Source organism: Hemitrygon akajei, chromosome 1, assembly GCF_048418815.1.
Source record: "Hemitrygon akajei chromosome 1, sHemAka1.3, whole genome shotgun sequence".
Lineage (NCBI taxonomy): Eukaryota > Metazoa > Chordata > Chondrichthyes > Myliobatiformes > Dasyatidae > Hemitrygon > Hemitrygon akajei.
The window spans coordinates 218,571,884-218,588,978 of NC_133124.1; the positions used below are offsets into that span (position 1 = coordinate 218,571,884).

At 48.3% G+C, this 17,095-nt stretch overlaps 1 protein-coding gene across 2 annotated transcripts in view; it reads right to left on the reverse strand.

The window, feature by feature from the left end:
- Positions 1-1,403: 1,403 nt before the first annotated feature.
- LOC140735910 (phytanoyl-CoA hydroxylase-interacting protein-like) overlaps positions 1,404-17,095 on the reverse strand; it is an 89,779-nt gene continuing 74,087 nt past the window's right edge. Inside the window, exons 3-5 of one of the 2 annotated variants that reach the window (XM_073061520.1) lie at positions 10,115-10,289; positions 4,342-4,459; positions 1,404-1,993 (exon numbers count right to left, since the gene is read on the reverse strand). In XM_073061520.1, the coding sequence (XP_072917621.1) occupies positions 1,456-1,993; positions 4,342-4,459; positions 10,115-10,289 (831 nt within the window). In that variant the 3' untranslated portion in view covers positions 1,404-1,455. The remainder of the gene's footprint in view (positions 1,994-4,341; positions 4,460-10,114; positions 10,290-17,095) is intronic. The other variant, XM_073061512.1, reaches the window with a different exon arrangement.

Sequence of the window (17,095 nt, forward strand, 5' to 3'; positions counted from 1 at the left end):
GCTGCTTAATCTCTCTCCATAACTTATTCCTTCGAATCCCGGCAATATCCCCGTAAATCTCATCTGCACTCTTTCCAGCTTAATGGCATCTGAACACAGCTGAGAAGAGAACCCAATTGCCAATTTTCCTGATTTCCCAGGAATCCTACATTAACTTAGTTCACAATCATGATGATTTCCACAATTTGTTTGAAGTGGTGTTCATATTGGGCATCAAACATGGGGGGGGGGGGGGAATGAAAGAGCTCCTTGATTAAGGGGAGGGGTGGAAGATCGGTGGAGAATGCACCTGGTCAAGATTAGCAGTCTCTAGGGCTGGGGCTCCCAACCCTTTTTCACGCCACGGAGCCTTACCATTAACCCAGGGGTCCTCGGACCCCTGCTCTGCAGGAGGGTGGATAGAAGTCACACGGGTTCTTCATCAGTACCTGCTGGTGTCAGGCATGGTCCAGGCTGGACCTCATTCAACAGCAAGATGGATAGACAAGGAAGTACTTTTTAAAGGGCCTCACATTCGTGGTGCTGTGTTAATTCTGGTCAAACCAGTTGTGCTCTTTGTCCTCACTGAGGCCCAATCACAGAGTATTGGAAAGGTGGAGCAGTCCAGGTAAAACTGAATTTTCCCAATTGGCGGCTAAGAAAGTCACCAGCCAGTCCTGGTCCCACAGACTGTTGGTTCCTACTAGACTGCTGTCGATTTGTGGTGGTCACAGAATATTCGAGGAGTGGAGCAGGTAAGACCGATTTTCTGCAAACAGGGGCCAATAAAACTCACCCACCCATCCAGGTCCCGCAGACCTCTGGCTCTCGTTAGTCTGCTGTCGATTTGCAGAGCGGCGGATAGCAATTGATTTAAGAAACAGTCAGATATATTGTGCTTCCGTTGGGAAAGTGTGGGAAATGGGATAGATAAAGATTTTTTTTTGCTGGAATTTCTTTTCTGCTCATAAGGTTCGATGTATCCGCGACTGCGAGTTCTTCCGCTGGGGTTTGCCATGACGTAAAGAGCAGGGAGGAAGGATACATTGAAGTAAAGAGAGACAACCATTCAGCAGCTGGGGGGCCGAACCAGCTTCCTCCGCGTGGGAATCACCTTGCTCGGACAATTGTTTTAAGGACGGTCGGAGATATGTAGAGCGGAGTCAGATCCCGGATCACAGTGCGTCCAGGTCCATTGATTGTGTCATGTTAGCACCTCTTGTAGACAGAAACTCCTTCAGCTCCTCCATTACTGTTGGCGCTTTGCGTAGTTGTCCACCCGTTGTTTCCACATCTGGTTCAACGTTACCGGCCAAACCTCTTTGCCCAATCCCTACGGTGTCTTGAAGGCTGTGTGCTCACAGTGTATCTGAACATTGGCTTTGCCCCAATTCCAACCCACCCCCCCGTATCCAGACCCTACCTCACCCCTCGCTACCCCCTCCCAACCTCACCTCCACCTGCCCGACCTCCCTCCTAACGCCCCACACTGATGTTGCAGGTCTTGCAGCTTGGGTCCTTCTTGGCGTCGGCGGTGGAGAGGCTCATGAGCTGGTGGCCTCCGATCTCGCCAAGAGTGCCCTGGGCCAGGCTCACCGGCTGGGTGTAGATCAGTTCCAAGATGAGGTCCTGAGCGTGGTGGTAGACCAGCTGGCCGTCTGGCCCCTCGGCACAGGTCAGGAAGCGGTTGTGGGCGCTGTCCAGCAGCGGCAGCCTCTCTCGGCAGAAGAGGTCTCCGGGGGAGCCCTTGGGGGCCAGCACCAGCACGACGTAGTGGTAGGCGGTGTACATGCAGTAGAAGTCGGCGAAGTACAGGTTGGTGTTGGGGTTGAAGAGGTGCTCCGCGTCCACCTGGAAGCGCAGGCGGCCGTAGGGGGAGTCCATCGGCGGCTCCCCCGTGTTGAACTCGGTGTTGCAGCTGAAGAAGATGCCGTTCAGCGTGCCGTTGACCGGCGAGCCGTGGCTGCCGCTGCTGTCTTTCAGGTAGGGCTGCATCAGGCCGCCGTGGTGTGTCCTGCAACAGGCAACGGCTCAGAGTGAGTCGGCAACAGACCCCGAATGCCCCTCAACGCAGTAGCTACCGTGTGTCCTCTCCCCACCCCCCAACCACCGCATTACACAGTCCCATCAAACACCCCCCTCCGGGATTGCTCAATATCGGCCAGTCACGTCACCATACAGTCATATCAGAACTCCCCTGGTAGGGTTCAGTGTGGGTTAGATATACCCCCCACCCCCTCACCCTCATTCCCGACCCTATGACCCATCCGGAAGGGTTCAGTCTGGGTTAGATATAACCCCCACCCCCCACCCTCATTCCCGACCCTATGACCCATCCGGAAGGGTTCAGTCTGGGTTAGATATACCCCCCAACCCCTCACCCTCATTCCCGACCCTATGACCCATCCGGAAGGGTTCTGTCTGGGTTAGATATAACCCCCACCCCCCCACCCTCATTCCCGACCCTATGACCCATCCGGAAGGGTTCTGTCTGGGTTAGATAGAACCCCCACCCCCCCACCCTCATTCCCGACCCTATGACCCATCCGGAAGGGTTCAGTATGGGTTAGATATACCCCCCACCCCCACCCTCATTCCCGACCCTATGACCCATCCGGAAGGGTTCAGTGTGGGTTAGATATACCCCCCACCCTCATTCCCGACCCTATGCACCGCATCTGGAAGGGTTCAGTCTGGGTTAGATATACCCCCCACCCCCTCACCCTCATTCCCGACCCTATGCACCGCATCTGGAAGGGTTCAGTATGGGTTAGATATACCCCCCCACCCCCTCACCCTCATTCCCGACCCTATGCACCGCATCTGGAAGGGTTCAGTGTGGGTTAGATATAACCCCACCCCCCACCCTCATTCCCGACCCTATGACCCATCTGGAAGGGTTCAGTCTGGGTTAGATATAACCCCCACCCCCCACCCTCATTCCCGACCCTATGTACCACATCTGGAAGGGTTCAGTATGGGTTAGATATACCCCCCACCCCCCCACCCTCATTCCCGACCCTATGTACCGCATCTGGAAGGGTTCAGTATGGATTAGATAGAACCCCCACCCCCCCCACCCTCATTCCCGACCCTATGACCCATCCGGAAGGGTTCAGTATGGGTTAGATATAACCCCCACCCCGCACCCTCATTCCCGACCCTATGACCCATCCGGAAGGGTTCAGTATGGGTTAGATATAACCCCCACCCCCACCCTCATTCCTGACCCTATGCAACCCATCTGGAAGGGTTCAGTGTGGGTTAGATATAACCCCCACCCCCACCCTCATTCCTGACCCTATGCAACCCATCTGGAAGGGTTCAGTATGGGTTAGATATAACCCCCCCCCCCCCCACCCTCATTCCCAACCCTATGCAACCCATCCGGAAGGGTTCAGTGTTGTCACACAGAAAGCCCGATATCTCCATATCACTGCACCCTCTCCCCCAGTGTTCAATATGGGTTATTTATGGATTTTCTCTGTCCCATCAAAAACACCATGGAAAGGATGAGAATAGGTTGGGTATAAACCTTCTTCCACACTATCCCTTCCAGTGCTGCCATGCCAGGTTCAGCAAGGGTTGAATATAAAATTCTCTCCACTCTATCCCATCCGTCTCACCCACAGACATGAAAGCTTTAGAGTATTATGTAGACTTTTGGTTAATCTACAAGACAGAAAATGTTATTAAGCTTTAAAGAATGCAGAGTTGAGAACAATGCCAGACCTGAGGGACTGAGTCATAGGGAGAGGGAGGGCAGGCTAGGACTTTATTCCCCTGAGAGTGGGCAACTGAGGGGTGACCTTATGGAGGTGTATAAAATTATGAGGGGCATAAATAGGCTGAAGGCACTGTCTTTTTCCCAGGGAAAACTGAGACATGACATTGTGCAGATGCTGGACATCTTGTGGAACACCCATAAAATGCTGGAGGAACTCAGCAGGTCAGGCAGCATCTGTGGAGGAGAACAAACAGTCGACATTTCAGACTGAGACCCTTCATCAGGACTGGGAATGAACGGGGAGAAGCCAGGATTATAAAGTGGGTGTAGGGGAAGGATTACAAGTGGGCGGGTGATAGGCAAGACCAGGTGAGGGGGGTGGTGGGGAATGAAGAAATAAGCTGGGAGGTGAAGTAGGAGGAATCTGATAGGGGAGGTGATTGGACCTTGGGGGTAAAAGGAAGGAGGAGGGGCACCAAGGGGAGGTGATGGGCAGGAGAGAAGTGGTGAGAGGAGAGCCGGAATGAGTAATGGAGAGAGAAAGGGGAATGGGGGGAAAGTACCGGAAGTTAGAGAAATCAATGTTCATGGCATCATGTTGAGGTTTGCACTTGAGTGGGTAATGAATATAATACCTTATGTAATCGAAGTATTCCTCGTGATGGTTCCGGTAGAAGACGGAGAACCTCAGCATGCGCCCTGCGATTACCTCCGCCTTCTCCAGTAGCTGCTTCAAGTGGGCAGTGGAGTAATCTGGATGGGACACATGCAGAGTGTTACGTATGTTCCATTCTACCCTCTCCTCCTATCTCGTCGTTAATCTCCGTCCCTGTCAGTTACCTTAGTGTTACAGAGCTGGTTAGACCTGGACTCACCCCCTGCATGAGGCTTACACTTCTGTTCAAATCATGATGTTGGGGATGAGGGATTTTCTCAGGAGCTGGGATGCTGAATGTTCGCACAAGTGTACTCACTGGGAGTACCCCAGAGGAGAGAGCATCGAACAGTACACGCCCTTCAGCCTATGATGTTATGCTGAGCTTTTAACCTATTTCAAGATCCATCTAACTCTTCCCTCCCACATAGCCCTCCATTTTTCTATCAACCATGTGCCCATCTAAAATTTCCTTAACTATCACTAATGTATTTGTCTGTACCACCACCCCGGCAGCGTGTTCCACATACTCACTGCTCCGTATAAAAAAAACTATTCCAACATCCCTCTTTTATCTTCCTCCAATCACCTTAAAATTATTCCCCCCCCCCCCCATTATTTAGTCATTTCCACCCTGGGAACAAGTCTCTGGCTGTCCACTCTGTCCCTCTTTTCATCTCATACATCTCATCTTCCTGCTCTCCAAAGAGAAAAACCTTTTCTCACTCAACCTTTCATCATAAGACATGCTCTCTCATCCAGGCAGCATCCTGGTAAATCTCCTCTGCACCCTCTCTAATCCAGGCAGCATCCTGGTAAATCTCCTCTGCATCCTCTCTAATCCAGGCAGCATCCTGGTAAATCTCCTCTGCACCCTCTCTCATCCAGGCAGCATCCTGGTAAATCTCCTCTGCACCCTCTCTCATCCAGGCAGCATCCTGGTAAATCTCCTCTGCACCCTCTCTCATCCAGGCAGCATCCTGGTAAATCTCCTCTGCACCCTCTCTCATCCAGGCAGCATCCTGGTAAATCTCCTCTGCACCCTCTCTCATCCAGGCAGCATCCTGGTAAATCTCCTCCGCACCCTCTCTAATCCAGGCAGCATCCTGGTAAATCTCCTCTGCACCCTCTCTAATCCAGGCAGCATCCTGGTAAATCTCCTCCGCATCCTCTCTAATCCAGGCAGCATCCTGGTAAATCTCCTCTGCACCCTCTCTAATCCAGGCAGCATCCTGGTCAATCTCCTCCGCACCCTCTCTAATCCAGGCAGCATCCTGGTAAATCTCCTCTGCACCCTCTCTAATCCAGGCAGCATCCTGGTAAATCTCCTCTGCACCCTCTCTAATCCAGGCAGCATCCTGGTAAATCTCCTCTGCACCCTCTCTAATCCAGGCAGCATCCTGGTAAATCTCCTCTGCACCCTCTCTAATCCAGGCAGCATCCTGGTCAATCTCCTCTGCACCCTCTCTAATCCAGGCAGCATCCTGGTCAATCTCCTCTGCACCCTCTCTAATCCAGGCAGCATCCTGGTAAATCTCCTCTGCACCCTCTCTAATCCAGGCAGCATCCTGGTCAAGTAAGTGTGTGTGTGTGTGTGTGTGTGTGTGTGTGTGTGTGTGTGTGTGTGTGTGTGTGTGTGTGTGTGTGTGTGTGTGTGTGTGTGTGTGTGTGTGTGTGTGTGTGTGTGTGTGTGTGTGTGTGTGTGTGTGTGTGTGTGTGTGTGTGTGTGTGTGTGTGTGAATTTATGCTCCAAAAGTCACTAATAGTGATTATAGTGGTTGGGAGACTGTAGGTCTGACACGGTGGTCAGCAGCACAGGAATGCCGCAGGGGACCGTGCTCTCTCCGGTCCTGTTCACCCTGTACACATCAGACTTCCAATATAACTCGGAGTCCTGCCATGTGCAGAAGTTCGCTGATGACACGGCCATAGTGGGGTGTGTCAGGAATGGACAGGAGGAGGAGTATAGGAAACTGATACAGGACTTTGTGATATGGTGCAACTCAAACTACCTGCGTCTCAATATCACCAAGACCAAGGAGATGGTGGTGGACTTTAGGAGATCTAGGCCTCATATGGAGCCAGTAATCATTAATGGAGAATGTGTGGAGCAGGTTAAGACCTACAAGTATCTGGGAGTACAGTTAGACGAGAAGCTAGACTGGACTGCCAACACAGATGCCTTGTGCAGGAAGGCACAGAGTCGACTGTACTTCCTTAGAAGGTTGGCGTCATTCAATGTCTGTAGTGAGATGCTGAAGATGTTCTATAGGTCAGTTGTGGAGAGCGCCCTCTTCTTCGTGGTGGCGTGTTGGGGAGGAAGCATTAAGAAGAGGGACGCCTCACGTCTTAATAAGCTGGTAAGGAAGGCGGGCTCTGTCGTGGGCAAAGTACTGGAGAGTTTAACATCGGTAGCTGAGCGAAGGGCGCTGAGTAGGCTACGGTCAATTATGGAAAACTCTGAACATCCTCTACATAGCACCATCCAGAGACAGAGAAGCAGTTTCAGCGACAGGTTACTATCGATGCAATGCTCCTCAGACAGGATGAAGAGGTCAATACTCCCCAATGCCATTAGGCTTTACAATTCAACCACCAGGACTTAAGAACTTTTTAAAAGCTATTATTAATGCTTTTTGAGATAGTGATTTAGATGCATATCATATTTTTTTACTGAGTTAAGTATTGTATGTAATTAGTTTTGCTACAACAAGTGTATGGGACATTGGAAAAAAAGTTGAATTTCCCCATGGGGATGAATAAAGTATCTATCTATCTATCTATAATGATTTTAAAATACTCTTTCTGGGGTCTTATGTCAACAATGCAGTTTAGTGGCAGTACTCCGCAAATTAAAGGTGAGAAGATAGAACTTGACAAATGCTGTCACAGATGCTAGGTTCTAATATCTGCAGATTCCAGAGTCTTTTTGAATATCAACAGTCTCTACTAAGACTGAGTTAACCTCAGCGTAACTAGGGTCATCAGGAATTGTCTCATTAGGGTACAATAAGCTACTGTCACTGTTTGCAACAGAGATCAAAGGTAAAGATTTAAATCAGGATCAATATCAGGTTTACAATCACTGACATTGTCGGGGTGCATTCTGGATTTATGCGATGTAGCAAACAATAATTTCAACAGCCGCCAGTTTTCAGATCTGAATGTGGATTGTATACTGAATTTAAAATGCAGCTCAAAACAGTGGTCTCCGTGGAGCTGCAGACTGGGATTGCAGGTTCGATTGCAAACCAGGAAACACCCCATTGACCTGCGATGTCTGCATATGCACGAATGCAGCTCAGAGGCAGAGGTGGTTAACACTTTGGTGTGAGGATCTAGATGTTTGAAAATAGGTGCAACTCAAAGAAAGCATTATGAATGCATTGTAATTATAGACATCGTCCTGCTGTTACCTTTGTTCTTTAACGTTTAAAAATGTGATGTCATGTTGGGTCAGAGGGCCTCTGTTTTCAAAGGTGTCTCCTGCTTGTTTTTGCTGAATAAAGTTCTTTATTGGTCAGGGCATGACTGGATACAGGGAGAAGGCAGGAGATTGGGACTGAGGGGGAAACTGGATCAGCCACAATGAAATGGCAGAGCAGAATTAATGGGCCAAATGGCCTAATTCTGCTGCTATATTTTATGGTCTTATAAAGTCTTGTATATCCACCAGCTTCAGTGTCTCTCCAGTGACTTTGATCACAGTCACAACAGGCATATGTCATGAAATTTGTTGCTTTGTGGCAGTAGTAATTGCAATATATATTAACAATAAAAACCTATAAATTACAACAAGAAGTCTATATAAAAAATAAATTAAATAAGTAGAGCAAAAAGAGTGAAAAAATAGTAAGGCAGTGTTCATAGGTTTGATGTCCACTCAGAAATCTGCTGGCACAGGAGAAGATCCTAAATTGTTGAGAGTGTGGCTTCAGGCTTCGATTATCTTTATTTGTCCCATGTACGTATATCAAAGCACAGAGTGAAATGTGTTGTTTGCGTCAATGACAGTTACTGCTATTAAATGTAACTAAAATATAGTCATTTATCATAAACTAATGTCATAGGTTCTAATAATAAAGGATTTGGTTGGTTACTGTCACGGAGGGTATCTCAGACTTTATCAGTTATGGTCACCGAGGTAACATCGCTCTGGTCAGGTCCTGTCACTGGGTGTAACTGAAACCTGGTTAGCCAGCAATAATGTTCTAAAGTCATAGGGACACAAGAAACAGGGGCATACAGGCCACTCCGGATCATTGGGATCACTGTTGATCTTTTACCTGAAGGCCACTTACCTGCACTAACCTAGATCCCTTCATATCCCGATATCCAAATATCTATCTGCAATCTAGTGGAAGAATATAGAGCATAGGACAGAAGAGCACAGTGCATGCCTTTCGGCCCATGATGTTGTGCTGACCTTTTAACCTATGTCAAGATCAATCTAACCCTTCCCTCCCACATCGCCCTCCAGTTTTCTGGCATGTAGGTGCAGAAACTGCAAAATTTAGCAAGTATGCAGACAGTTCAAGGTTACAACTTAAAACTTGTAGAAGATTACAGCACAGTACAGGCCCTTCAGCCCACAATGTTGTGCTGACTTTTTAATCTACTCTATGATCAACCTAAGCCTTCCCTCCCACATCGCGCTCCATTTTTCTATCATCCATGTGCCTATCTAAGAGTCTCTAAAATGTCCATAAGACTATACAACATAGGAGCAGAATTAGGCCATTCAGCCCATTGAGTCTGCTCAACCATTCCATCATGGCTGATTCATTATCCCGCTCAACCCCATTCTCCCGTTTTCTCCCCATAACCTTTGACACCCTGACTAATCAAGAACCTGTCAACTTCTGGCTTAAATATATCCAGTGACTCGGTCTCCACAGCCACCTGTAGCAATGAATTCCACAGATTCACCTCCCTCTGGCAAAAGAAAATTTTGCTCACTTCTGTTCTAAATGGACATCCCTCAATTCTGAGGCTGTATCCTGTGGTCCTGGATTCCTGGATTCCCTCAACATCTACATTATCTAGATCTTTCAATATTTGATAGGGTGCAATGATATCCTCCCTCATTCTTCCAAACTCCATCAAGTACAGGCCCAGAGCTGTCAAATGTTAACCCTTACAATGTCCATGATGTATCTACCTCTACCACCATCCTGACAGGATACTCCATGCACCCACCAATTTATGTGGAAGAAAACTACCTCTGACATCACCCTACACTTTCCTCCAATATTATGCCCCCCTGGTATTTTCATTCATTCATTATGTGCCGTGTTGAATGATGTGGGCGATCATGGTCTTGATTCAGGGGTGGGAGTGTCCAAGCAGATGCTACACCTTGCCCAAGGGTGACCTGCAGGCTAGCGGAGGGAAGGAGTGCCTTACACCTCCTTTGGTAGAGACGTCTCTCCACCCTGCCTCCTGCCCTCAGTCATATTAATCTAGATCAATAACTAGGAGCTAGTGAACTATCAGTACTGTAGCAAGGATCAGGCCAGGAGTCACCACTGCTATAGTCAGTAACTATCATTGAACCTAACTAGGAAGTGTCATGGTTGAAGACTAAGAACCATGAGATAATGTCGCCAGACATAATGAAGATCAGTTTGTTTACATAACCGCGATCTGATTGATCAATTGTCACTGGCTGTATCTGGGATTTTGGGATTTCAACCCAATCGCATTGGGTGTTTTCTGGTGCGTGTTGATATACCCTGACCCACCCCGCTCACCTCCTGTGCAGAATTCCACCACCTCACTCCAGTCAGACACCAGGTACTCCCCGTCGCTCTGCTTGATGGCAACCTGGACGGCAACGCTGTACTCTGTGCGGGGGCTCAGGAACCAGTGGCCCCTCACTGTCATCGGCAGTGCCACAGCCTTCGCCACCAGCTTCGTGGGAACGTCCTGTAGGGTCAAGAGCATCAGGGTGAGTTTACGTGACCTTGGGTCGTTACAGGTGGGTGTGTGGGACTGGGGCAGGGCTGACTACCCTTTGACCAAACACATGTATTAAGTCACAAACACGAGAAAATCTGAATTGCTGGAAATCCAAGGCAACACACACAAAATGCTGGAATAACTCGGCAGTTCACCTATGGAAAGGATGAAGGGTCTTGACGTGAAACATTGACTGTTTATTCCTTTCCATACATGCAGCCTGACCTGCTGAGTTCCTCCAGCGTTTTGTGTGCGTTGATATGTATTAAATCATCGTTCTGGCAGAGTTTTCAAAGCCTTGATGAATTTAAGGAGCAGAACTGTGGAGGATTGGAGACTATCTCTCGGTTGTACACACACAACTTAGGACCCATCTGGAGATCAGGCATCTCGTGCCAAGAGGGCTTAGCCTTCAAACAGACACCCCAGGACAATACTTCGAATTTCAAACCTCAAAGTACAGTTTTATCAAAGTCTGGAAATGTCACCATAAATTTCTTGCAGGCATTTACAGGAAAATAAAGTACAGCAGAATTTATGAAAAATTATACATAAACAAATTCTGACAAGCAGCTAAAATGTGCAAAAGAAGAAATATTGTGCAAATACAAAACAAAACTGAGAGCATGAGTTGTAGAACCCTTGAAAGTAAGTCAGGGCACTTTGTACTTGGATCCCAAGTTTAAGGGCTTTGCCATTAACAGTGTACTGCTCCTTCACATGTGATATCTCAAAGTGTGACTCCTCACATTGGGCCATATTTAGCCAGATTAAACTCCATCTGCTATTTCTCCATCCATATGTGCAACTAATCTATGCCCTGCTGTATCCTTTGGCAATCTGCTACCCCATCTACAACGCCGCCAATCCTTGTATCATCCGCAGACCTACTAAAGGTAGCAGAGTGGTTTGCGTAACTATTACAGTGCCGACAATCAGCAATCGGGGTTCAATTCCCACCACTGTGAGTAGTTTGTATGTTCTCCCTAGGGCCGTAGGGGTTTCCCACGGGTGCTCTGGTTTCCTCCCACATTCCAAAGACGCACAAGTTAGGGTTAGTAACCCTAACCCATTGATGACCCTTCTCCCGTCTTCAACCCTCCTCCTCCTCCTGGACACCCCTCCCCCTGGGCCTTCTACCTGCACTCGATCTTTTCATCTCCGACTGTCGCCGAGACATCGACCGTCTCAACTTCACCACTCCTCTCTCCTGTTCCAACCTCTGAACGCTCTGCCCTCCACTCTCTGCACTAACCCCAACCTCACCATCAAACCCGCAGACAAAGGTGGTGCCGTAGTGGTCTGGCGGACGGATCTCTACCTCAGTGAGGCCAAACAGCAGCTCTCTGACACCTCCTCTTACTTACCCCTGGAACAGGACCCCACCTAAAAACATCAAACCATTGTCTCCCGTACCATCGCTGCCCTTATCAACTCCGGAGACCTTCCATCCTCAGCCAAAAAACTCATAATTCCAACACCCCACACTGCTTGGTTTTACCTCCTTCCCAAGATCCATAAGCCTGACTGTCCTGGTAGGCCTATAGTTTCGGCCTGCTCCTGTCCCACCGAACTTGTATCTGCCTACCTCGACTCCATTTTGTCACCCATAGTTCAGTCCCTCCCTACCTACATCCAGGATACATCCCATGCCCTCCACCTCTTCAATAACTTCCAGTTCCTGGTCCCGACCACTTCATTTTCACCATGGATGTCCAATCCTTATGCACTTCCATTCTCCATCAAGGAGGCCTCAAAGCCCTCCGCTACTTTCTGGACAATAGACCTCACCAGTTCCCCAACACCACCACACTCCTTAGGTTGGCGGAACTGGTACTCACACTTAATAACTTCTCTTTTGGCTCTTCCCACTTTCTTCAGACCAAGGGTGTAGCTATGGACACTCGCATGGGCCCCAGCTATGCCTGCCTCTTCTTGGGTTACGTGGAACAGTCTATGCTCCAATTCTATACGGGTACTGCTCCCCAACTTTTCCTTCACTACATTGACGACTATATTGGTGCTACTTCCTGCACCCATGCTGAGCTCATCAATTTCATCAATGTTGTCTCTAACTTCCACCTAGCCCGCAAATTCACTTGGTCCATCTCGGACACTTCTCTCCCCTTTCTCGATCTCTCGGTCTCCATCTTTGGAGACAGACTGTCCACTGACATCTTCTATAAACCCACTGACTCCCATAACTACCTTGATTATACCTCTTCACACCCTGCCAAATGCAAAAATTCTATTCCCTATTCCCAGTTCCTCCATCTCTGCAGCATCTGCTCCTAGGATGAGGCTTTCTGTTCCAGGACATCTCAAATGTCCTCTTTCTTTCAGGATCGTGGTTTCCCTCCTGCCATCATCAATGATGCCCTCACCCGCATCTCCTCCATTTCCCACACTTCGGCCCTCACCCCATCCTCCCGTCACCACAACAGGGACCGTGTTCCCCTTGTCCTCACCCACCACCCCACCAGCCTCCAGATCCAGCACATTATCCTCTGCAACTTCTGCTATCTTCAACAGGACCCCACCACTAAGCACATCTTTCCCTCTCTACCCCTCTCCGCTTTCCGCAGGGATTGTTCCCTCTGCGACTCCTTGGTCCACACGTCCCTCTCCATGGATCTCCCACCTGGTACTTATCCCTGCAAGCATAAGTGCTACACCTGTCCCTACACCTCCTCTCTTACCACCATTCAGGGCCCCAAACAGTCCTTCCAGGTGAGGCAACACTTTACTTGTGAGTCTGTTGGGGTGATCTATTGCATCTGATGCTCCCAGTGCGGCCTCCTCTACATCGGTGAGACCCGACACAGATTGGGGGACCACTTCGTCGAGCACCTCCGCTCCGTCCCCCACAACAGACAGGATCTCCCGTTTGCGATCCACTTCAACTCTGCTTCACATTCCCAGTCCGGGTAGTCTCCAGCCCCTTGGCATGGACATTGAATTCTCCTTCCTCCAATAATTCCCTCCCACTCCCTTCGCCCATCCCAGTTTCACTCTGCCTCCTCCTCCAACTGCCTATCACCTCCCTTATGGTTCCACCTTCTTCTACTACCTATAGTGCTTTCCCCTCACATTCCTTCTCCACCTCTCCTGCCTATCCCCTCCCTGCTTCCCCTCCCCCACCCCTTCATCTTTCCCCTTACTGGTGTTTCACCTGGCACCTACCAGCCTTCTCCTTCCCACCCTCCCCCCACCTTCTTTATAGGGCCCCTGCCCCCTCCCTCTTCAGTCCTGACGAAGGGTCTCAGCCCGAAACGTTGACTGTTCGTTTCCACGGATGCTGCCCGACCTGCTGAGTTCCTCCAGCGTGTTGTGAGGGTTAGTAAGTTGTGGGCATGTTCTTTTCTTCCTCCCCCTCTCCCCCTCTCCTCCTCACTCTGTCTGTCTCTCTTCCTCCTCCCTCACTCTCTCTCTCTCTCTCTTTCTCTGTTTCTCTTTCTTCCCCTCACACTCTATATCTTTCTTTCTCTTTCTCTCCCTTCCTCACCCCCTCTCTCTCCCTCACTCACTCTTGCTCTTAATCTCTCTTTCTCCCTCCCTCTTTTTGTATCCCGTCTCTCTTTCCCTCTCTCTATCTCTCTGTCTGTCTCTTCTCTCTCCCCAACTTACATCTCTGACTAGCTATCTCTGTGTGTCTCTTTTGTCCTTTTGTGTCCTCTGCCTTTCTGTCACTCGTTGCTGGTGTTAAAACCCAGTCCCTCCTGAGCTCTGGAAGCAGAGGATGTCTTTGGCAGTGATGGACAGTGGAGTACCCGATCTCCTGGTACCCTTTCACTTGCAATAAAAACTGAAGCGAAATTCTGCCACAAATTCAGATGTAGTTTCCAAGGCAACACCTGCTCATAGTACAATTTACTATTTAATTTGAATACGGGTTAAGCCAAGAGGGAAAAAAATTTAGCAGTTCACAAATGCAAGCACCCCCGTATCCTTTAATTCCTTGTTATGTGGATTCTTCGCAAGTCACAACATTAAAACAGCAGGAATACTGACCTTTCAAATGTTTGAAGAATCAGTGAGTTAGGATTGAAATGTGTCTCAGTGCACAGGACCACCTTAGATCTGGTCTTGTACAATGACACAGGTAAAATACATTCAAGATGCTGGAAATCCAGAGCAACACACACAAAATGCTGGAGGAACTCCGCAGCATCTATGGAGGGGAGTAAACGGTCAACGTATTTCGGCCGAGACCCTTCATCAGGAGTCTGTAACACTCGATGGCCTCTTCATAAGTAACACCTGTACACCTGCTCGTTAATGCAAATATCTAATCAGACAATTGTGGCAGCAACTCCATGCATAAAGGCAAGCAAACATGGTCAAAAAGTTCAGGCATTCAAACCAAATCAGAGTGGAGGAGAGAAGTGACTTTGACTGTGGAATGATTATTGATGCCAGATGGGGTGACCAGCTGATTCCTGGGATTTTATGTATTTATTTATTTATTGACATACAGTGCGGAATAGGCACTTCCAGCCCTTTGAGGCTAATCTGGACCTAATCACGAGACAATTTATAATATCAAATGGTAGGTCTTTAGAATGTAGGAGGAAACTGGAGCACCTGGTGGAAATCCATTGTGACCACAGGGAGAACATACAAGCTCCTTACAGGCAGTGGTGGGAATTGAACCTGGGTTGCCTGTACTGTAAAGTGTTGTGCTAACCACTATGCTACTGTGCCTGCCCACCATCTCATCCCATGTGGTTCATGCACAATAGTCTCGAGAGTTAGAGGGAATGGTACGAGAAACAAAACAAAATCCAGTGATCGGCTGTTCTGTGGGCCTAAAATGCCTCATTAATGAGAGATTCCAGCTGAAGGGTCTCGGCCCGAAATATCGACTGTTTATTCCCCTCTATAGACGCTGCCTGACTTGCTGAGTTCCTCCAGCACTGTGTGTGTTGCTTAGGTAAAATTAACAATCTCCTAGTTAGGGATCCTCTTGGAAAGAGTGATTAAAGATTCAAGGTTGTTGGGAAATGAACCTGCTCAGGTGTCAGGTCTCTCAGTGGGAGAGCATTTTGGAGAAAGTGATCACAATTCTATCTCCTTTACCATAGCATTGGAGAGGGATAGGAATGGACAAGTTTGGGAAACGTTTAATTGGAGTAAGGAGAACTATGAGGCTATCAGGTAGGAACTTGCAAGCATAAATTGGAAATAGATGTTCTCAGGGAAATGTACCGAAGAAATGTGGCAAATGTTCAGTGGGTATTTGCATGGGGTTCTGAATAGGTACATTCCAATGAGACATGGAAAGGATGGAAAGGTACAAGATCCATTGTAAATCTAGTCAAGAAGAAAAGAAGAGCTTATGAAAGGTTCAAAAAGCTAGGTAATGATAGAGATCTAGAAGATTATAAGGCTAGCAGAAAGGAGCTTAAGAATGAAATTAGGAGAGCCAGAAGGGGCCATGAGAAGGCCTTGGTGGACAGGATTAAGGAAAACCCCAAGGCTTTCTACAAGTATGTGAAGAACAAGAGGATAAGACGTGAGAGAATAGGACCAATCAAGTGTGACAGTGGAACTGGAGGAAATAGCGGATGTTCTTAATGAATACTTCGCTTCAGTCTTCACTATGGGAAAGGACTTTGGTGATTGTAGGGATGACTTGCAGTGGACTGAAAAGCTTGAGAATGTAGATATTAAGAAAGAGGATGTGCTGGAGCTTTTGGAAAGCATCACGTTGGGTAAGTCGCCAGGACTGAATGAGATGTAGCTCCAGGCTGCAGTGGGAAGCAAGGGAGGAGATTGCTGAGCCTCTGGCGATGATCTTTGCATCATCAATGAGGATGGGAGAGGTTCCGGAGGATTGGAGGGTTGGGGATGTGTTTCTTATTCAAGGAAGGGTATAGAGATATCCCAGGAAATTGTAGGCCAGTGAATCTTACTTCAGTGGTTGGTAAGTTGATGGAGAAGATCCTGAGAGGCAGGATTTATGAACATTTGGAGAAGCATAATATGATTAGGAATAGTCAGCATGACTTTGTCAAAGGCAGGTCATGCCTTACGAGCCTGATTGAATTTTTTGAGGATGTGACTAAGCACATTGATGAAGGTAGAGCTGTAGATGTAGTGGAAACGTACTTTAGCAAGGCATTTGATAAAGTACCCCATGCAAGGCTTATTGAGAAAGTAAGGAGGCATGGGATCCAAGGGGACATTGCTTTGTGGATCCAGAACTGGCTTGCCCATAGAAGGCAAAGAGTGGTTGTAGACGGGTCATATTTTCCATGGAGGCCAGTGACCAGTGGTGTGTCTCAGGGATCTGTTCTGGGACCCCTACTCTTTGTGATTTTTATAAATGACCTGGATAAGGAAGTGGAGGGATGGGTTAGTAAATTTGCTAATGCCACAAAGGTTGGAGGTGTTGTGGATAGTGTGGAGGGCCGTCAGAGGTTAAAATAGGATGTTGATAGGATGCAAAACTGGGCTGAGAAGTGGCAGATGGAGTTAACCCAGACAAGTGTGAGGTGATTCATTTTGGTAGGTCAAATATGATGGCAGGATATAGTATTAATGGTAAGACTCTTGGCAGTGTGGAGGATCAGAGGGAACTTGGGGGTCCAAGTTGTTAGGACACTCAAAGCTGCTACACAAGTTGACTGTGTGGTTAAGAAGGCATACGGTGCATTGGCCTTCATCAATCATGGGATTGAGTTTAAGAGCCGAGAGTTAATGTTACAGCTGGACCCTGGTCAGACCCCACTTGGAGTACTGTGCTCAATTCTGGTCGCCTCACTACAGGA